Raw genomic sequence first — 23580 nt, 5'->3', positions numbered from 1 at the left:
TATGAAATTTTCATTTGGGAAACTGAATTAAGATTTGTAAGGGGAAAGGATTGTGTCTGTATCCCATCGGTCCATTTTACTGTATTTTTTGCTTTTCAGTAATTTTTGCTGTCACCGCCTGCCCCATTCCCAGCAAGATGCTTTTTGAATGTTAAGAAGTCAGCTAAAAACAATCTCACTCTCAAAGTGTTCTGAATCATGTTGTCTCCAAACTTTTGATGGTGGTGTGTAATGCTTGTCGTGTGGTTAAAAAATATCCTCTATACTTTCCAGAGAATGTTAATATGTAGCTAAAGTTCTAGTTACAGGTAGGTAGCCGTGTTGGTCTTCCATAGTCGAAAATAATAATAATAAAAATTCCTTCCAGTAGCACCTTAGAAACCATCTAGGTTTGTTATTTGTATGAGCTTTCGTGTGCATGCACACTTCTTTGCTAAAGTGTGAGAGAAAACCTTTCTTTAGAATATAACAAACAACCATTCCTTTTTTTCTGGGGGTACTCAAGGTTTTTGAGCTACTGGCACATTTTTTCTAGAAGAAAAGTGCTGCAAATGTTTCTTAATTCCAAAAGGACTCCAAATCCTTCGCTTAAGAATTGCCTTTAATGTAATAATTAACTACACAATTACCTAGTCAGAAGGACAGTAATTAGTTGCTATGTTCAACCAAACCCCTGTAGAGTTTCAGTTGCCACTAGGAAAAAAAAGAACAAAGACTGTGAAGGTCATCCTAAATATCCCAGTACAATTCAGAGATAAAGAGAGGGACTGGGAACAGGCAAAAACCTACAGTGATGATCTTGGTTATTCCAGGCTTCAGACCTCTCAGGGAAATGCAAAATGTTCAACATGGGCAGTTTTAATGGCAGAGGGACCCTCTGCTGTGTAAGCACCAACTGCAGGCAAACAAGATGGCAGGCATGTGGCTCTATGGGCTCTCTGGTTCAAGCTGCCTGCCTGCATTGCCACGCCTGCCCCACTATGGGAACAGAGGTGACAGTAGGCTGCCAGGCCAGAAGACATATAGGGGTCTGTCAGTGCCTATAGCTTGATGGATCACTGGTGGCATAGATCTTACAAAGCATCTCACAGTTGTCATTCAAACTCATAACTGTCTGATAAAAGGGGTGTGTTGAGGGGGTTAATAACTCTCAGCTGTCCCACCCCATTATATTCTTACCAACACCCTCTTTTTAATGTGGATTTATGAGGTGTCATTTATTGAAACCCCTCATGATGCAATAGGAAGGAGACGCAGGCATAAGGCATCCATGAATACCTTGTTGCTAACGGTTAACCCCTACCACAAAGATTTGAATCCAGTGTCCTCTTCTTGCTGTGGGTCATTCCAAACTTCACCATGCCTTCCTATCTAACTGAATCATGAGAGAAACCATCTCTTCAGAATATGTGACAAACAACTTTTCATAATCCCTAAAGGACTCCACATCCTTCATTTAGGAATTGCTAATGTAATAACTACACAATTAGCCAATCAGAAGGATGGTCATTAGTTATGATGTTCAACCAAACCCCTGTGGAACTTCCTTGGCTGATAGCAGAACAGAGAGCAAAGAGTGTGGATGTTGTCATAAATATATCCAGTGCAAATCAGGGATATGGAGTGGCACTGGGAACAGACAGGGGTTCACAGCTCTGCTCTTGGATACTCCAGCCTTCAGACTTCTGTTCCGAGGATGGTGGTTTTATTCATTTTGCTGATGGCTCTGCTTCCTCCCATGGAATGCAAGACTCACGCGGTTCAGTGCAATATCTATTACCCACAGCCTCCACTTCACAAATATCATCAATTTGGAGACTTCATAATTGGTGGAATTGCTTATCATGCTGGTGCCATTGTCAGTGAACTAGCCTTCAGGGAAGAACCCCTGCCAACATTGACAGAACCATTTGTGTAAAGCTTAAATGAGTATTTGCTTTTCTTTCCAAATATTGTATTAATTTATTTTATATAATAAAACTTTCCACTGGGGTAATTTGTGCTGGAACTGCAGCCACAGAATACAAAATGTAGGGACAAATCCTTTCCACCAAAAGCTAGTGTGAAGTAAGATGCTATAAATTAATGCGGCATAAAGTTACTCCAGATCTAAACCATGTTCAGCAGCAGGGCTCCTGCTGCTATTCTGTCCATGGCTGGCTTAGGGAAAACATGCTTTTAAAATATGTACTATGCCAGGTTACCAGGTCACATGACCAAGCTGGACATGCTTAGGATCTAACAAAGGCTCTGCTCTCTGGTTCCACCCCTGTCTTATACCAGCGTGTCTCAACCAGCTTCATCACAGCCAGCTGAACCCTGTTTTTTGAGATGACCAAGTTATGCCAATGTATGCTCAGCTGAACTGGGGTTCAGGAATTAATACCAACTCAGCATGGTTGATCCAGAGATCCTGTGCATTCTAAAATCCTCCTCCTTGTGGATCTTGCCATAGGGTTGCCTCAGTCTGATTCATCTTCACCATGACAGCTTAAAAAAATAAACACTATCCCATTTGTTTTGTTAAATTTTAACTTTATTTTCAAATAAGCTTTATAATGAAATAAATGATAAAAATCCAGGACACTGAGGTCCAGCTCCAAGGGCCTTTTGGTGGTTCCTCCCTGTGAGAAATGAGATTATGGGGAACCAAGCAGAGGGCCTTCTCAGTAGTGGCGTCTGCCCTGTGGAACACCCTCCCATCAGATGTCAAACAAATAAACAACTATCTGACTTTTAGAAGACATCTCACGGCAGCCCTGTTTAGGGAAGTTTTTAATGTTTGATGTTTTATTGTGCTTTTAATATTCTTTTGGAAGTCTCCCAGAGTGGCTGGTGAAAGCCAGCCAAATGGGTGGGGTATACAGGAAAATAATAAATTGTTGTTGTTGTGTTGTTGTTGTAGTAGTAAATGTGACTTCTGACATAATTAATCTTTTATATTTATGTAGGGCATCTTATAAATATATCCTCCTTATATATAAATATTGTAATAATTGACTGTCAATAAAGGAGACACAGAACACAGTGGTAATAACTAACCAAAGTATGGAATATCCTTCTGAAAAATAATCTAACATTTCTTTCAGCATAGTCCCTAAGCATTACCAGCACATCCTGGCTTTGGCATTCACAGTCAAAGAGATCAATGAAAACCCTCACCTCTTACCCAATCTCACTTTGGGCTTCCACATCTATGACAGCTATAGCAATGCAAGGAGGACTTACCATGCCACAATGCTACTTTTATCCTCACAGGAAAGATTTATCCCTAACTACATATGTGAGCAACAGAAAAATCTAATAGCAGTCATTGGGGGAGTGGATGCCCAAATTTCCATCAACGTAGCAACGGTCTTGAATAACTATAAGGTTCCACAGGTAGGTCAGCTCTGCTTTCTCTTTCCCTCTCTCCATCTATGTGATCCCCCACATTTCCTATTCTATTATTTCAAGACATTAATATGTGCCTTAAAAATACTGAGGCTTCCTTTTTTATGAATCTCACATGGAAACCGAGTTTTAAGCTCCTGTTTCTGATATGGTTTCTAAGATGCTGTGAGTGCTGCTGTTTCTTTTGTGTTACTGTGTTTAATTCAGGAGGAGTTTAATATGCAATTTTGGGTGGATGGTTGACAGGGCTGGAAACTGTTACCCCACCCCTCTCAATTTGATTGGCATTTGGTTGGGGTTTGTTTCAGGTTTCCTTGGTGAAATTGTGTCCTTTTTTTGTTAGGCGGAAGAACATTGTTTGTGTGAAGGGGAAAATGGCACCAGGCATGATCAAAATAGTATAGGGAAGCCCCCATAAGGGGGCCGAGAGGAGGATTGGCCACAGCACCCCCAAACTTGGGTTGGGTATCTGCTTGGTTGAAATCTGCACCCTGGTTGGCAAAGAGAGACCTTGCTCGCTTGGCTTGAACCATGGCAAGATTCAACGCTGACCAACACCCATGGGATGGGCTTGGGCTGGTCCAAATACAGCTGACCCATGCCATCAATATGGGGCTTGTGGAATGATGAACTGATCCTGCCCCTAATGCCATGCCAATCCTTACCCTTCCTGCTTATGTCAATTAAAACTTGGTCTGATTTTATCCCATAACCATTGTACTGTCTGGTTATTTCACTGCTCTCATTGGTCAATTAATGTGCCTCCCTGGACAATAAGAATTTTGCTCTGAGAATGTTGCTTTACTCTAGCAATTACAGATGAAAACTTTGAGCCAGGAAATCCTCATTGCATTTTCCTCTCAGCCATAAATCCACTTGCTAGCTAATGATCAGTCTATATTCTTTCAGCTATGAATTCTTAACTCAAGCATGGGAATTGTCAAATTCAGTTCCCTGATGTTGTATTTTTAAGGGTTGCTATTATAATGTATGGGTGGAATCCACTGACAAAATCCATTCACCAGTGGAAATTGGAGCAGTGTGTGAGTGCCTGGAGGCGCTGGAGGATGGGTGATGGCTAACAGATTGAGGCTTAATCCTGACAAGACACAAGTACTGTTTTGGGGGGACAGGGGGCGGGTGGGTGTGGGGGACTCCCTGGTCCTGAATTGGGTAACTGTGCCCCTGAAGGACCAGGTGCACAGCCTGGGAGTCATTTTGGACTCACAGCTGTCCATGGAGGCACAGGTTAATTCTGTGTCCAGGGTGGCTGTCTACCAGCTCCATCTGGTATGCAGGCTGAGACCCTACCTGTCTACAGAGTGTCTTGCCAGTGTTGGTGCTGACCTTTAAAGCCCTAAATGGCTTCGGTACAGTATACCTGAAGGAGCATCTCCACCCCCATCGTTCAGCCCGGACACTGAGATCCAGTGCTGAGGGCCTTCTGCAGGTTCCCTCATTGTGAGAAGTGAGGTTACAGGGAACCAGACAGAGGGCCTTCTCGGTAGTGGTGCCTGCCCTGTGGAACACCCTCCCATCAGATGTCAAGGAAATAAGCAGCTATCCTATTTTTAAAAGACATCTGAAGGCAGCTTTGTTTAGGGAAGATTTTAATATTTAATGCTGCATTGTCTTTAACACTCGATTGGGAGCCGCCCAGAGTAGCTGGGGAAAATCAGCCAGATGGGCAGAGTATAAATAAATTATTATTATTATTATTATTATTATTATTATTATTAGGCAATTTTCTTGCTTCCTTAAGCCCCCAATCTTGAAAATATCTGCTGGGGGATGGTCCCCAATCCTCTGAAACAGACATATTTCATTCTTCATAGAGATGGAATTGTGAGAATTCATTCTCTGATGGATGGCTATCTATCCTGAATTCCTTAGCAGAGATTCTTGCTTATCAGGGGCTTAGACTAGATGATTCTTGGGGTCCCCTCCAACTTATCAATTCTATAGTTGGCTTCCATCAGCAGAGGTGAAAGCATTGGATACCAATATATATGAATGGTTTTGAAAACTTCAATATGCAATATGCATTCTATTATTACAACTTTTCTTTCTTTCCCCTAAAATCCCTTTAGCTCATATATGGCTCTGCTCCATTGAAGACAAATAGAACACCCGGAATTTCTTTCTACCAAATGGTCCCTCATCAAACACTTCAATACACAGGAATTGTCTCTTTGCTTCTTTATTTCAAATGGATATGGATTGGGGTACTAGTAATGGATAATGAAAATGGTGAAATGTTTTTGCAGATTGTTTTGCCGAATTTTTCCCAGAGAGGTGTCTGCTTTGACTTTATAAAAAGAATTCCTATGGTTATGTCCACCTCTGAATTGGATGAAATTCTTGAAGATGGATTAAAAATACATAATGAACTTATGAATAGTACAGCCAATGTGGTTTTATTTTATGGTGAATCTTATTCCATGGTGACTTTGAGATGGATTCCATATTTTGCAGAACAGCCACCAAGTCTACCAAAAGGTATAGTGTGGCTAACAACAGCTGAAATGGAGCTCACTTCACAGCTCTATCAAAAGAATTGGGACACAGAAATATTCCATGGTGTCTTGTCCTTCACAATCCATTCCAATGACGTACCAGCATTCAAAGCATTTGTTGAGAGCCAGAATCCTTTAAGCACAAAAGGAGATGGTTTCATCAGAGACTTCTGGCAACAGGCCTTTGACTGTGTATTTGCAGATTCAAATGTGGAAGATGTGAAGGGGAATATTTGTACTGGGGAGGAGAAACTAGAGAGCCTTCCTGCTCCATTCTTTGAGGTGAGCATGAATGGCCACAGCTACAGCATCTACAATGCTGTCAGCGCTGTAGCCCATGCTTTGCATTACATGTCTTCAACTAGATTCAAATATCAAGCAATGGAAAGAAGAGGTGGATGGAGGTACCAGAATCAACAGTTGTGGCAGGTAACATGCTCAACATTGTCAAGCAGCAGAGCACCATTAGTGTACTACAATAGTCTTTAATTTGCATAAATACTGTGTCCCCAATTCCTTCCCATCCGAAGGTATATAACATATCACTTTAATAACTCTTCTTCCTTTCCATCCTTAAATTCCTGAATGGTTTCTAAATTACTATTTGATTCTCTCAATCAGCCAGGTCAATCCAACTGGTTGCGCCCTACAGCTTTTGTTGGACTACAATTCCTATCACCCAAGTCCACATTCTACACTGAATGGGGCTAATGGTAGTTTTAGTGAAAGCCCTGCTCCATATCTTGTGATAGGTAGAAATTTGTTATGAATTTGGTGCCTCTAATTCATTCTGTTAGATAATTGATCCTGAACCAGGCCTTCTGGGAGCAGATATACATGAATATGTATGGCCCTTGAAGTCTTATATTTTATTTAAAAATAATTATACATAGAAACAGAAGCTTCAGAAAGTAACATTGTTTGAAGTCTATTTATTAGAATTTCCAATGTTTCTCATTACCATCTTTATTAACATTTATTACCCTTGGTATGGGTTTCTGTGTGTTCATCTTATATTTTTGTTGTATTTTGCAATGCTACCTTCCAAGTGGGTGCATATACATGAATAAGTATGGCACTTGAATCACATATTAATTTAAAAAAATAAATACTTTATGGTGTCCAAAGTAGACTCGCTTTCTCACTGAGTCAACCCAAACTAAAATGGTGTTAGTTTTATTGACTATTCAAACATTAACCGTGTTTCAACGCTCTCAAAAATATAGAAACAGAAGCTTCAAGGCCTAATGTGCTTTAAATTCAATTCATTAAAATTTTCTCCTCCCTTTCTGAAGTAAAAAAATGAGCTTTTTTATCATGAATTGTTTCTCACTCAAAAACCATAAGCAAGGTATGACTTTAATATCAACGATCCAACTGCAGCCTTTTCTCAACTCTTCCCTTTTCCTCTTCAAACCAGCTACATAATTTTCTCAGACGTGTCTCTTTTAACAACAGTGTTGGAGACAAGATTTCCTTTGATGAGTATGGGGAGTTAGTGGCTGGATTTGATGTGATCAACTGGATTGTTTCCTCAAACCAATCATTTCATAGAGTGAAGGTTGGGAATGTTCATCCCAACCAAGGGTTGACCATCAGTGGGGATGCCATAACTTGGCCCAACTATTTTAACAAGGTAAGCCTCAATGGTCACCCATTTGAGAAGATACCGGGTCCTGAGGTATCCACCAGACAATAAGGAAATCCAATAAAATACTGAGAGTCTGCTTTCAAACTTTTTAGAAAATGGAAAAATTACAATGGATGGATGGGGGGAAATATTCCTGTCTATATTAATGACGAAGTTGTTTTGGGGAAGTATAAAAAGCAAAACTCTATATCTAATCTGGTTTATGTATACATGAAATCACAATCTATGGCATTAACCAAGCTTCATCCTTTCAAAAAATGATTTCTTAACAGTCTGTTGTACTATAATTATCATGTTGATTAAAAAAAACTTGCACTTGCTAGCAGAATTGGTGATACATTACTGAAAGGAAGTATCACTTAAGAACACCTAAAAGTTGCCTTAAATATTCTAATCTCATAATTCTCAAAATTACTATTCTGGGCTCTCATGTATGGATTAGTCTCAGCCTCTTTCCTTATGTACTGAGAGTTGCCAGCCCGGAACAAGGAAAAGAGTGAAAGATGGGGAGCCATTTTGCTGTTATGATTGCATCCCATGTCCAGAAGGGAAGATTTCGGCTCAGGAGGGTGAGTGTTCTGCACAAACTGTACAGTTTAAAAGTGAATTCCTTTAGCTGGAATTCAGAGGAATGTACCCACAAATTAACAAATATATACCAGGTTTAGCATGTGATTGAAATGTTTGTTAAGGTGGAGACTGTAGGTAGTTGATGAAGAAGAAACTTGTTTGTGTCTCTGATTATTTGCCTCAGGGTCCCTGTCAGGGGAAAAGGTGAGGTATTAATTACAGTGGCTTTTGTACAGTAGCTAGATAATGGACAGTACTAGTGACCGTTTATCAGAGAAGATAACTTCCAAATGTATGATCAAGCTTCAAACACACACACACACACACACACACACACACACAGAGAGAGAGAGAGAGAGAGAGAGAGAGAGAGAGAAAATGGTTTTCTGACTCATCATGAATGGCAATAAGCCTGAAAGAAAAGGTTTTAGGAATGAATTTAACTGTTCCAGTCTTTGAAGAGTGTTTAGATCCTACAATTGTTGCAAAGCAGGAGACCAATTCTTTATGACAGTTGGATCCACAAACTATTCATCTAACTCAACACGCACTGATAAAGATACATTTACATGATAAATGGAAATTTTCAAAGAGGAAGGAAGAAAATGAAGAATGATCAGAATACATGACCAATGTAAATAGAACAGCACAGACGAAAATAATTGGAAATTCATAAAAAGAAAAGTTTAGGGGGTTTTGCTCTATTTTTTAATCCATTAACTTTAAAAGGGATTGCAACTTTTTGATCCAGTAGAGGAGGACCTTTCAAAATTACTATGCTCTGCATTTTTCTATGTGAATATTTTTTAGCATTTTAATAAACTGAAAATAATATTTATCTAATTTAGGAGTTAAAATGTGAGGTTTTTTATCTGTGCGCCAAGGTTTAAAAAAACTCTTTCATGTCTGCACAAAACAGTCATAACTCCTAGCCTTATTTTGCTTACAGATTATTCTAACACACCAATGTTCCTCACAGAGTTCAGTTAAAACTCCAAACACCACTTAATAGGGCTTTCACCGGACAAGACAGGAAAAAAATATTAATCAAATTTAATACATTGTATATTAGAATACAACATCATTACACATCAAACAAAAGCCATTAAACATAATTCAGATAAACATAATTTCTACAGAATATGTTACAGGTAGGTAGCCGTGTTGTTCTGCCATATTCAAACAAAATAAAAAATTAAAAAAAATTGCTTCCAGAAGTGCACATGCACACAAAAGCTCCTACCAAGAACAAACTTTGTTGATCTCTAAGGTGCTACTGCAAGCATTTATTTTTATTTTTATTTTTTTACAAAATATGTGTTTGCTTTCCCTGATTAAGACCACATATTTTCTTTTTCAGACGTGAAAGAGTGTAATATATGCTCAGAAGAAAATATCCAAATAATAATCAGGATATGTGTATTCCCAAGGAAACAACCTTTTTGTCCTATGAAGAACCTCTGGGCATCAGTTTAGCCTGCTTTGCTTTTGCCTTTTTCCTTCATCACAGCTTTGGTCCTGGGAACATTTTTGAAGCACCACCACACACCTATTGTCAAAGCAAACAACAAAGACCTCACTTACATGCTTCTTATTTCTCTCCTGCTCTGCTTCCTTTCTGCATCGCTATTCATTGGACAACCTGAAATTGTGGATGCCTCCTCCGACAGACGGCTTTTGGCATTATCTTCTCAGTGGCTGTTCTTGTGTGTTGGCAAAAACCATGACAGTGGTTTTGGCTTTCATGGCCACGAATGCCAGGATCCAAAATGAGGAAGTGGGTGGGAAGAGACTGGCTATTGCACATTGTGGTTTCCTGTTCCTTTATTCAAGCAGGCATCTGTACTGTGTGGCTGGCATCTTCGCCCCCATTTCCAGATGTTGACATGCACTCAATCACTAAAGAAATTGTACGGAATGTAACGAGGGTCCGTGACCTATGTTTTTACTGTGTTCCTGGGCTACATGGGTTTTTTTTGGCTCTTGTCAGCTTCACTGGAGCTTTCTCTGCCAGGACTTACCTGACAGTTTCAATGAAGCGAAGTTCATCACTTTCAGCATGTTGGTCTTTAGCAGTGTTGTGGTATCTTTTGTTCCAACCTACCTCAGTACCAAGGGAAAATACATGGTTGCCTGTGGAGATCTTTTCTATCTTAGCATCCGGTGCTGGTCTGCTGGTGTCATGTTTTGCCCCAAAATGCTACATTATTGTGTTGCGACCTGAGCTGAACAACAGGGAACATCTAATAAGAAATAAGACCTGAAGAATTTGAGTGCATAGCATGCATGCATAAAGTGTGATTACCAGAATAAGAGTTAAAATTGTCTTCTGCTATGTTATCTTCTTTTGTTCATTTTTTTGTGTGCTCCTGTGTTGAATAAAATTGTTTAATTGTGCACTGAAATGGAAAATAAATCTGTTATGTGTTGTTATTTAGATTGTGAAGCATAGCATGTAAACTTCTATTGAAGCTAAAGAAGAGCTGATAAATGATTAAGTGGGGCTAAATCTCATCTGGGTCAATCACAAGGTATTTAGCTTAGAATTACATGAAAGGTCTAGTTTTACAAGTCTATGCATATGCTTATCTCTCCCCAAGAAAAGAGCCTCAGGCTAATGGAGACTGGAATGGAGGAAAGGCAAAGCTTGGAATTTTAGCACTGGAAGATATATATTATCCAAGTGTGCTACGCTTGGACAAGTATAAGGCATTATTCAACTATCTGAATGTAACTTTATTTATTTCAAGTTGTTTCGGAGTAAAGTTGTGTAGTAAATCTTTTGAACCATATTTTTGGATTGAAGAATTTTTATTTGAAAGAAGAGTCAACTTTTATTCATATAAGTTCCTTCCATATGTGCACTGTTAATGGTCTCAATAGCCTGGGTTTTAAGATCTTTGGGGAAAGTCCTTTTCTTGTTCTTGCCACCCTCACAGGTACACTTGGTAGGGAAGCAAGAGAGGGCCTTCTCAATGGTTACACCCAGACTTGGGAACTCCCTCGATAGATAATTTAGACAGGCCCCCTCCTGGTTTTGTCCTTCTTTTAGCAAGTGACAGCAGGTGACAGCAGGCTGCCAGGCCAGAATTCATATGGGGGTCTCTCCACCTTCCCAGTTCAACTCTCTGGCACCCTATCTGCATAACCTAGAAATTCTAAAATATAGACGTGCTTGTACTCTTGTAAGATTGAATGCATTGCCCTCGGCTGTACTAGAGGGACGATTCCAACAGATTCCATGCGAAAAACGCCTATGTCCCTGTGGAGATGGCAATACTGAATCATTGGCTCATGTCCTTCTGGCTTGCACTCTTTATAAAGACTTGAGGAATGAGATTATCACCCCTCTTTTATTATCCATTCTGGGTTGCCCAGCCACTGCCACAGTGCCCTTTCTCTTGGCAGATCAAGATGAGTAGGTGACAGGAAAGGTTGCAAGGTTTTTAGCTGGGGCAATCAGAATAAGATCCACTATTTAACTATTGGTTCATGACCCTGAAATGTATTTTAAATAATTGACTTTTTATTTCTATTCTTTGTATATTGTATTGCTGTTTTTTTTGCTATGGCCAGTGGTTGACACATATTAGGATGCATCCATTCATCCATCCATTCATATAGGGGTCTGTCAGGGCCTATAGCTTGATGGATCACAGGTGACAACTTTTAATTTTAATTTTAATTTGTTTGAATTAATTGTGGGACGTATCTTAATTGATTGATCACTTGCTTTATCCATATTATCTTACTTATATGATGTTAGCCACTCTGAGCCCTGCTTTGGATGAGGAGGGCAGGTATTATTATTATTAGTGACATTCAAAGACATAGCTGTCTGATAAAAGCAGTGCATAAAGGGGATTAATGCCTCTCGGCTCCCTCACCCCATTATATTCTGACCAAAATCCTCTTCTTTAATGTGAATTTATGATGGGACATTTATTGAGACTGCTCATGATGCAATAGGAAGGAGACACAGGCATAAGGGATCCATGTATACCTTGTTGCTAATCCCTACCACAAAGATTTGAATCCAGTGTTCTCTTCTTGCTGTGGGTCATTCCAAACTTCATCATGCCTTCCTATCTAACTAGAGTATGAGAGAAATAATCTCTTCAGAATATGTGACAAATAACTTTTCTTAATTCCTAAAGGACTCCACACCCTTCATTTAGGAATTGTTGTTAATGTAATAATTAACTACACAATAAGCTAGTCAGAAGGACGGTCATTAGTTATGATGTTCAACCAAACCTCTGTGGAACTTCCTTGGCTGATAGCAGAACACAGAGCAGAAAGTGTGAATGTTGTCATAAATATATCCAGTGCAAATCAGGGATATGGAGTGGCACTGGGAACGACAGGGGTTCACAGCTCTGCTCTTGGATATTCCAGGCTTCAGACTTCTGTACTGAGGATGGTGGTTTTATTCATTTTGCTGATGGCTCTGCTTCCTCCCATAGAATGCAAGACTCACACGGTTCAGTGCAATATCTATTACCCACAGCCTCCACTTCACAAATATCATCAGTTTGGAGACTTCATAATTGGTGGAATTGCTTATCATGCTGGTGCCATTGTCAGTGAACTAGCCTTCAGCGAAGAACCCCTGCCAACATTGACAGACCCATTTGTGTAAAGTCTAAATGATTGTTTCATTTTCTTTCCAAATATTGCATGAATTAATTTTATATAATAAAAATTGTCACTTAGATAATTTGTGTTAGATCTGGAGTTAAAGAACACAAAACATGGGGAGAAATCCTTTCCACCAAAAGCTAGTGTGAAGTAAGATGCTATAAATTAATGTGGCATAATGTTACTCCAGATCTAAACCATGTTCAGCAGCAGGGCTCCTGCTGCTATTCTGTCCATGCCTGGCTTAGGGAAAACATGCTTTTAAAATATGTACTATGCCAGGTTACCAGGTCACATGACCAAGCTGGACATGCTTAGGATCCAACAAAGGCTCTGCTCTCTGGTTCCACCCCTGTCTTAGATCAGCTTGGCTCAACCAGCTTCATCACAGCCAGCTGAACCTTCCGTTTTTTGAGAAGACCAAGTTATGCTAATGTATGCTCAGCTGAACTGGGGTTCAGGAATTAATACCAACTCAGCATGGTTGATCCAGAGATCCTGTGCATCCTAAAATCCTGCTCCTCGTGGAACTTGCCATAGGGTTGTCCCCTCAGCCTGCTCCATCTTCACTATGACAGCTTAAAAAAATAAACACCATCCCTCTGCTTTGTTATATTTTAACTCTATTTTCAAATAAGCTTCATAATGAAATAAATAATAAAAACTTACTTAAATCAGAATGGAGAGTTTATGGAGAGCCTCAGCCCAGTATACCTGAAGGAGCGTCTCCACCCCCATCATTCAGCCAGGACACTGAGGTCCAGCTCCGAGGGCCTTCTGGAGGTTCCCTTCCTGCGAGAAATGAGGTTACAGGAACCAGACAGAGGGCCTTCTCAGTTGTGGCGTCTGCCCTGTGAAACACCCTCCCATCAGATGTCAAACAAATGAACAACTATCTGACTTTTAGAAGACATCTCAAGGCAGCCCTGTTTAGGGAAGTTTTTAATGTTTGATGTTTTATTGTGCTTTTAATACAGTGGTACCTTGAGTTACAAATGCCTCAGGTTACAAACGCTTCAGGTTACAAACTCCGCTAACCTGGAAGAGTTACCTCAAGTTGAGAACTTTGCCCCAGGATGAGAACGGAAATCGTGTGCTGGCAGCGCAGCGGGAGCAGGAGGCCCCATTAGCGAAAACACACCTCTAGTTAAGAACAGTTTCAGGTTAAGAATGGAGCTCCGGAACAAAGTAGAGATACAGTACCACTGTATTCAGTTGGGAGCCGCCAAGAGTGGCTGGGGAAACCCAGACAGATGGGCAGGGTATGAATAATAATAATAAGTAGTAGTAGTTGCAAATGTGACAACTGACATAGTTAATCTTTTACTTTTATGTAGGCCACCTTATAAATATCCTCCTTATATATAAACTGTAATAATTCACTGTCAAGCCAGTGTGGTGTAGTGGTTAAGAGTGGTAGACTCGTTATCTGGGGAACCGGGTTCGCGTCTCCACTCCTCCACATGCAGCTGCTGGGTGACCTTGGGCTAGTCACACTTCTCTGAATTCTCTCAGCCCCACTCACCTCACAGAGTGTTTGTTGTGGGGGAGGAAGGGAAAGGAGAATGTTAGCCGCTTTGAGACTCCTTCGGGTAGTGAAAAGCGGGATATCAAATCCAAACTCTTCTTCTTCTTCTTCAATAAAGGAGACACAGAACACAGTGGTAATAACTAACCAAAGTATGGAATATCCTTCTGAAAAATAATCTAACATTTTTTTCAGCATAGTCCCTAAGCATTATCAGCACATCCTGGCTTTGGCATTCACAGTCAAAGAGATCAATGAAAACCCTCACCTCTTACCCAATCTCACTTTGGGCTTCCACATCTATGACAGCTATAGCAATGCAAGGAGGACTTATCATGCCACAATGCTACTTTTATCCTCACAGGAAAGATTTATCCCTAACTACATACGTGAGCAACAGAAAAATCTAATAGCAGTCATTGGGGGAGTGGATGCCCAAATTTCCATCAACGTAGCAACGGTCTTGAATAACTATAAGGTTCCACAGGTAGGACAGCTCTGCTTTCTCTTTCCCTGCCTCCCTCCATCTATGTGATCCCCCACATTTCCTATTCTATTATTTCAAGACATTAATATGTGCCTTAAAAATACTGAGACTTCCTTTTTTATGAATCTCACATGCAAACTGAGTTTTAAGATCCTGTTCCTGATATGATTTTTAAGATGCTGTGAGCTGCTGTTTCTTTTGTGTTACTGTATTTTTTTCAGGAGTTTAAATGTGCAATTTTGGGCTGTTAGTGGACAGGGCTGGAAATGATTTTTTTCCCTCTCAACCTGATTGTCATTTGTTTGGGGTTTGTTTCATATTTCCTTATTTTCCTGCTGTTATTTGTCAAATAATATGCCTAACAGGGCAATAAGAATTATGCTCTGAAAGTGTTGCTGTAATCTAGCAATTATAGATTAAAAGTCCAAGCCAGGAAAACCTCAGTGAATTTACCTCTCATCCATAAATCCACTTGATGGCCCTTGATCGGTGTATATTCATTCAGCTATAAATTTTAAACTTAAGCATGGGAATAATCAAATTCCATTCCCTGACGTTGTATTTCTAAGGGTTGCTGATATCATGTATGGGTGAATCCACTGACAAAATCCATTCATCAGTGGAAATTGGAGCGGGGAGGGTTTTTTGGCAATTTTATTGCTTCCTTATGCCCTCAATCTTGAAAATATCTGCTGGGGGGCGGTCCCCAATCCACTGTAACAAATACATTTCATTCTTCATAGAGATGGAATTGTGAGAATTCATTCTCTGATGGATGGCTATCTGTTCTGGGTACCTTAGAAGAGATTCTTGCTTTGCAGGGGCTTTCCAACTCTCCAATTCTATGATTCTGTAGTTGGCTTCCATCAGCAGAGGTGAAAGCACTGCATACCAATATACGTTTTGAAAACTTCAATATGCAATATGCATTCTATTATTGCCGCCTTTCTTTCTCTCCCCTAAAATCCCTTTAGCTCATATATGGCTCTGCTCCATTGAAGCGAAATGGAACCCCAGGAATTTCTTTCTACCAAATGGTCCCTCATCAAACACTTCAATACACAGGAATTCTCTCTTTGCTTCTTTATTTCAAATGGATATGGATTGGGGTACTAGTAATGGATAATGAAAATGGTGAAATGTTTTTGCAGATTGTTTTGCCAAAATTTTCCCAGAGGGGTGTCTGCTTTGACTTTATAAAGAGAATCCCTAGTTTAGGTCCACCTCTGAATTGGATGAAATTCTTGAAGATGGATTAAAAATACATAATGAACTTATGAATAGTACAGCCAATGTGGTTTTATTTTATGGTGAATCTTATTCCATGGTGACTTTGAGATGGATTCCATATTTTGCAGAACAGCCACCAAGTCTACCAAAAGGTATAGTGTGGCTAACAACAGCTGAAATGGAGCTCACTTCACAGCTCTATCAAAAGAATTGGGACACAGAAATATTCCATGGTGTCCTGTCCTTCACAATCCATTCCAATGATGTACCAGCATTCAAAGCATTTGTTGAGAGCCAAAATCCTTTAAGCACAAAAGGAGATGGTTTCATCAGAGACTTTTGGCAACAGGCCTTTGGCTGTGTATTTACAGATTCAAATGTGGAAGATGTGAAGGGGAATATTTGTACTGGGGAGGAGAAACTAGAGAGCCTTCCTGCTCCATTCTTTGAGATGAGCATGAATGGCCACAGCTACAGCATCTACAATGCTGTCAGCGCTGTAGCCCATGCTTTGCATTACATGTCTTCAACTAGATTCAAATATCAAGCAATGGAAAGAAGAGGTGGATGGAGGTACCAGAATCAACAGTTGTGGCAGGTAACATGCTCAATATTGTCAAGCGGCAGAGCACCATAAGTGTACTACAATAGTCTTTAATTTGCATAAACACTGTGCCCTCAATTCCTTCCCATCCTATGGTATATAATATATATCACTTTAATAACTCTTCTTCCTTTCCATCCTTAAATTCCTGAATGGTTTCCAAATTACTGTTTGATTCTCTCAACCAGCCAGGTCAACCCAACTGGTTGTGCCCTCCAGATGTTGTTGGACTACAATTCCCATCACCCCAGACAACTTTCTACACTGACTGGGGCTAATGGTAGTTTTAGTGAAAGCCCTGCTCTATATTTTTTGATAGTTACTCGGGTAACTGAGCCTAGGGCCTGCTGATCGGAAGGTCAGCTGAGTCCCAGCTTCTGCCAACGTAGCAGTTCAAAAGCACGCCAAAAAGTGCAAGTAGATAAATAGGTACCACTCCTGCGGGACGGTAAATGACATTTTTGTGCGCTGTTCTGGTCTCGGTGTTCCATTGCGCCAGAAGTGGCTTAGTCATGCTGGCCACATGACCCAGAAAAACTGTCTGTGGACAAACATTGGCTCCCTTGGCCAGTAAAGTGAAATGAGTGCTGCAACCCCAGAATCGTTTGCTACTGGACTTAATCTCATTGTAAACATGTGGTACAATGACCATGAAGTATTTCTATTTCTATTTCTATTTCTATTTCTATTTCTATTATTTCTATTTCTATTTCTATTTCTATTTCTATTTCTATTTCTATTTCTATTAACTGTCAGGGGTCCTTTACCTTTACATTTGTGATAGGTAAAAATTCTGTTATTAATTTGGTGCATATAATTCATTCTGTTGAATAATTCATCCTGATCCAGGCCTTCTGGGAGCAGATATATACCGGTATGATATGTATGGCTCATTGAAGTCACATATTTTATTTAAAAATAATAATAGAAAGAGAAGCTTCAGAAAGTAACATGCTTTGAAGTCAATTTATTAAAATTTCCAATGATTTCTTCATTACCATATTTATTAAAATTTATTACCTTTGGTATAAGTTTCTGTGTGTTCATCTTATATTTTGTGTTGTATTTTGTAATGTTACCTTCAGAGTGGGTGCATATAAATGAATAAGTATGGCACTTGAATCACATTTTTATTTTTATTTTTATTTTAAATGCTTTTTGTCAGAAGTCAGCTTATTTTATCACTCAGAAACCATAAGCAAGGTATGACTTTACTAGCAATGATCCAACTGCAGCCTTTTCTCAACTCTTCCCTTTTCCTCTTCAAATCAGCTACATAGTTTTCTCAGACGTGTCTCTTTTAACAACAGTGTTGGAGACAAGATTTCCTTTGATGAGTATGGGGATTTAGTGGCTGGATTTGATGTGATCAACTGGATTGTTTCCTCAAACCAATCATTTCATAGAGTGAAGGTTGGGAATGTTGATCCCAAACAAGGATTGACCATCAGTGGGGATGCCATAACTTGGCCTAATCATTTTAACCAGGTAAGTCTCAATGGTCTGGTTTGGAACTTTTTAGAAAATGGAAAAAAATACAATGGATGGATGGGGGGAAATATTCCTGTCTATATTAATTGAGAAGTTGTTTGGAGAAAGTATAAAAAGCAAATCTCTTGACTGGTTTATATATATATGAAATCAAAATCTATGCTGTTAACCAAGCTCCATCCGTTCCAGAAGATGATTTCTTAACAGTCTGTTGTACTATAATTATCACGTTGATTAAAAAAAAACTTGCACTTGCTAGCAAAATTGGTGATACATTACTGAAAGGAAGTATCATTTAAGAACACCTAAATGTTGCCTTAAATATTCTAATCTCATAATTCTCAAAATTACTGTTCTGGGCTCTCATGTATGGATTAGTCTCAGCCTTTTTCCTTATGTACTGAGAGTTGCCAGCCCGGAACTAGGAAAAGAGTGAAAGATGGGGAGCCATTTTGCTGTTATGATTGCATCCCATGTCCAGAAGGGAAGATTTCGGCTCAGGAGGGTGAGTGTTCTGCACAAATTGTACAGTTTAAAAGTGAATTCCTTTAGCTGGAATTCAGAGGAATGTACCCACAAATTAACAAATATATACCAGGTTTAGCATGTGATTGAAATGTTTGTTAAGGTGGAGCCTGTAGGTAGTGGCTGAAGAAGAACTTGTTTGTGTCTCTGATTATTTGCCTCAGAGTCCCTGTTAGGGGAAAAGGTGGGGTATTAATTACAGTGGCTTTTGTACAGTAGCTAGATAATGGACAGTACTATTGACCATTTATCAGAGAAGATAACTTCCAAATGCATTATCAAACTTCACACACAGAGAGAGCTCTCAAAAATGGTTTTCTTACTTATCAATGACAATAAGGCTGGGGGGGAGTTTTAGGAAGGTTAGGAGGAATGTACTTAACTTGGTCCAGTCTCTGAAGAATGTTTAGATCCTTCAATTGTTGAAAACCAGGAGACCAATTCTTTATGATAGTTGGACTCCACTATCTATCCATCTGACACAACACACACTGATACAGATACATTTACATGATAAAAATGGAAATTTACAAAGATGGAAGAAATGAAAAATTAATAGAATATATGACCAACCTAAATAGTACAGCACAGATGAAAATAATTGGAAATTCATAAAAATAAGGTTTATGGTATTTGCTCTGTTTTTTTAATCCAGTAACTTTAAAAGGGATCGCAACTTTTTGATCCAGTAGAGGAGGACTTTCAAAATTACTATGCTCTGCATTTTTCTATGTGAATAATTTTTAGCATTTTAATAAACTGAAAAATATTTATCTAATTTAGCAGTTAAAATGTGAGGTTTTTATCTGTGAGCCAAGGTTTAAAAAACTCTTTCATGTCTACACAAAACAGCCATAACTCCTAGCCGTATTTTGCTTACAGATTTCAGTATTCTAACACACAATGTTCCTTACAGATGTCAGTTAAAACTCCAAACACTACTTAATAGGGCTTTCACCAGACAAGACAGGAAAAATTCATAATCAGATTTAATATGTTGTACATTAGAATACAAACATCATTACATATTAAACAATAGCCATTATTACATAATTCAGATAAACATAATTTCTACAGAAGATGTGTTCACTTTCCCTGATTAATACCACATATTTTCTTTTTCAGACATGAATGAGTGTAATATATGCTCAGAAGAAAAATATCCAAATAATAATCATGATATGTGTATTCCCAGGAAAATAACCTTTTTGTCCTATGAAGAACCTCTGGGCATCAGTTTAGCCTGCTTTGCTTTTGCTTTTTCCTTCATCACAGCTTTGGTCCTGGGAACATTTTTGAAGCACCACCACACACCTATTGTCAAAGCAAACAACAAAGACCTCACTTACATGCTTCTTATTTCTCTCCTGCTCTGCTTCCTTTCTGCATTGCTTTTCATTGGATGGCCTGAAAAAGTTGTTTGCCTCTTCCGACAAACTGCTTTTGGCACCATCTTTTCAGTGGCTGTTTCTTGTGTGTTGGCAAAAACCATGACAGTGGTATTAGCTTTCATGGCCACCAAGCCAGGATCTACGATGAGGTGGGTGGGGAAGAGACTGGCTATTGCCATTGTGGTTTCCTGTTCTTTTATTCAAGGAGGCATCTGTACTGTGTGGCTGGCATCCTCGCCCCCATTCCCAGATGTTGACATGAACTCAATGGTTCAAGAAATTGTACTGGAATGTAATGAGGGATCTGTGTCTATGTTTTACTGTGTCCTGGGCTACATGGGTTTCCTGGCTATTATCAGCTTCACTGTGGCTTTCCTTGCCAGGAAGTTACCTGACAGTTTCAATGAAGCCAAGTTCATCACTTTCAGCATGTTGGTCTTTTGCAGTGTTTGGCTGTCCTTTATCCCCTCCTACCTCAGTACCAGGGGGAAATACATGGTTGCAGTGGAGATCTTTTCTATCTTAGCATCCAGTGCTGGTCTTCTGGCTTGCATCTTTGCCCCAAAATGCTACATAATTGTGTTGCGGCCTGAGCTGAATGAAAGGGAACATCTGATAAGAAATAAGACCTGAAGAATTTGAGTGCCCTTGATGTACTTTATTTTGCTTGTTTGTTAGCTTTTCAGGAAACTCTCCATTTACTTGGGGATTGCATTCCTTTCCTTCCTGTAGCCCTTTTGGACCCCTTAGGATGTTCTTTTTTTAATGTTATGAAGTCAGCTGAAAGGACCCACACTTTGAAAGAAACACTGAGAACTGGGGGCAAGAGTTGATCGTGAAGCAGCACATAACCAACTTGCATGATGTCAGTATTTCATTCTCTATTCACAAGATCATGTGAACCTCTGATTACATTCCATAACACTGTAAGTGTGGGAATGGAAGTCAGAGTTTCCGTTCCCACACTTACAGTGTTATGTAATGTAACCAGAGGATCACATGAGCCTGCAATGAGAGATTGAAATACTGTGCAGTCATTATTTGTGATCGATTCTGGTGTGATGCGACATCTGTGTAAAGGCAGAAGCCTGTTTATTGAGCTCCAGAAGCTCAATAAACAGTCTTCTGTCTTTACACAGATATCGCATCGCACCGGAATCAATCACGAACTATGACTGCACACGCTGACTGGAACGTGTGATCAAACATCCTATACCTCCAGGTATTAGGCGATATATAAATTCAATAAATAATAATAATGATCTTGAAGTCCTGTGTTTTATCTGCTTTTCTGACTTTACTTGTGAGAGATATATTGACCTCATTCACTTTCTTGAATGGTGTGTTCTCTAAACTATTAATCCCATTATTCTGGCTGCTGATGTGTCATACATCAATGAGTAAACAAACAAACAAACCCCTGTGTTGCAAAATGAAACAAATAAATAAATACAATATGAAAAACTTTATGGAATGATCCTCAATGCCTTCTTTGCCCCAGTATTCTCCAAAAAAGAAAACAATGCCCAACCTGAAGAATATGGAGCAGATGACTCAGCAGGGAAAAACAGCCCAGAATAAATAAGGAGGTAGTACAAGAATACTTGGCTAGTTTAGATGTATTCAAGTCTCCAGGGCCAGATGAACTATATCCAAGAGTATTAAAAGAACTGGCAGAGGTGATTTCAGAACCACTGGCAGTAATCTTTGAGAATTCCTGGAGAACAGGCGAAGTGCCAGCAGACTGGAGGAGGGCAAATGTTGTCCCTATTTTCAAAAAGGGGAAAAGAGAAGACCCAAACAATTACCGCCCAGTCAGCCTGACATCAATACCAGGAAAGATTCTAGAGCAGATCATTAAGCAAATAGTCTGTGAGCACCTAGAAAGGAACGCTGTGATCACTAAAAGTCAGCATGGGTTTCTGAAAAATAAGTCGTTAGACCACTCTGATCTCATATTTTGACAGAATTACAAGCCTGGTAGATGAAGGAACGCCAAACCCAGACTGCTAGTCCTCTAGGCAAAGGTGACGCAGATGACAAGGAGGATGGCCCTGTCTCAGAGCAGGTGAAGAAGTCAACCCTGAACCCAAATGCGAAGGAGTTCAATCCTTCAAAGACTCTCCTGTCTGTGAACAAGTCAACGAGCACACCCACATCGCCAGGACCACGCACCCACTCTACACCCTCCATCCCAGTGATTACAGGGCAAAGTGGCATGTACAGCCCACAATACATCTCTTACATCCCACAGATCCATATGGGCCCAGCTGTGCAGGCACCCCAGATGTACCCTTACCCTGTTTCTAACTCTGTGCCTGGACAGCAGAGCAAATACAGAGGAGCTAAAGGCTCTCTGCCCCCGCAGCGTTCGGACCAGCATCAGCCCACCTCAGCCCCTCCCATTATGCAGGCAGCGGCAGCTGCAGGGCCCCCTCTGATGGCTGCCACTCCATATTCCTCATATATCTCCTACAACCCCCAACAGTTCACAGGACAGCCAACTATGATGCAGCCCATGGCACACTACCCCTCGCAGCCTGTATTTGCCCCCATGCTGCAGAGCAACCCACGTATGATGACTTCCGGCAGCCATCCCCAGGCCATTGTTTCATCGTCTACTCCCCTATCCCCAGGCAGAGCAACCTACGCCCCAGGCTCTTTATGCCACAGTGCATCAGTCGTATCCCCACCATGCCACACAGCTGCATCCGCATCAGCCTCAACCAGCTACCACACCCACGGGCAACCAACAGCAAGCGCAACATGCCGCCCCCAGCCCTGTGCAGCACCAGGCTGGACAGCCACCTCATTTGGCCAGTGCCCAGCAGCAGCAGAACCTGTACCACACAGCCACACTGACAGCTACGCCACCCTCTATAACGCCAGGGCCCAGTGCTCAGTCTCCACAGAGCAGTTTCCCCCAGCAAGCAGTCTACGCCATCCATGCCCACCAGCAGCTGCAGCACAGCTACGCCAACATGGCCCACGTCACCCAGGCTCATGTCCAGACTGGAATTGCAGCTGCCCCACCACCTCATCCTGGAGCACAGGTCATGCTGCTGCACCCCTTGCAGACCCACGGTGGGCCTCCACAGGGAGGTGTGCCCCAGAGTGGTGTGCCCACCCTCTCAGCATCCACACCCTCCCACTACACTTATTTAGGGCACCACCAAGTTCAAACTCATCCCTCCCAGCAGCTTCCATTCCACCCCCCTGGGAACTGATGTCCACGCTTCTCCCTGTGACCTGAGACCCTAGCCAGCCTTGGCTCTGTTGCTGGCCCCAAGCCTGGGCCAGCCCTCATGCCCATGGCAGAGGCCCCTGGAGGGGCGCAGTCTGGCCCGGTCCAGCCCCCCCCTCGCCAAGCACCTTCCTTTCCGTTGGTTTAGTGAAGCCCACATGGGGCACTGTCAGCCAGCGGGACGGAGAAAGGCCCCTTCCCCTTGCCTGGAGAAGGGCAGGGTTTCTTTTCTGTTATTTATGACTCCATTCGGGCTCTTAGAGCAAATGCCACTTTCCCACATTAACTTGACAAGGACATGACCAGATG

At 40.7% G+C, this 23580-nt stretch overlaps 2 protein-coding genes across 2 annotated transcripts; both read left to right on the top strand.

The window, feature by feature from the left end:
- Window positions 1-1696: 1696 nt before the first annotated feature.
- Window positions 1697-20660, top strand: LOC117057571 (vomeronasal type-2 receptor 26-like). The gene is made up of 10 exons (XM_033168416.1): window positions 1697-1914; window positions 3090-3381; window positions 5685-6338; window positions 7330-7545; window positions 9203-9281; window positions 12597-12768; window positions 14495-14786; window positions 17893-18108; window positions 18490-18616; window positions 19762-20660. The coding sequence occupies exons 1-10, from the start codon at window positions 1697-1699 to the stop codon at window positions 20658-20660; spliced, it is 3165 nt and encodes a 1054-aa protein (XP_033024307.1).
- Window positions 20661-22011: 1351 nt separating this feature from the next.
- LOC117057570 (ataxin-2-like protein) lies at window positions 22012-23580 on the top strand. Its single transcript, XM_033168414.1, is given in 2 exon segments — window positions 22012-22652; window positions 22654-23580. Coding segments are annotated over 2 exon segments (1242 nt in total). The 3' UTR covers window positions 23255-23580.

The sequence above is a fragment of the Lacerta agilis genome, chromosome 14, assembly GCF_009819535.1.
Source record: "Lacerta agilis isolate rLacAgi1 chromosome 14, rLacAgi1.pri, whole genome shotgun sequence".
In the NCBI taxonomy this organism is placed as follows: Eukaryota; Metazoa; Chordata; class Lepidosauria; order Squamata; family Lacertidae; genus Lacerta; species Lacerta agilis.
This window is presented reverse-complemented; position numbering and strand designations above follow the sequence as displayed.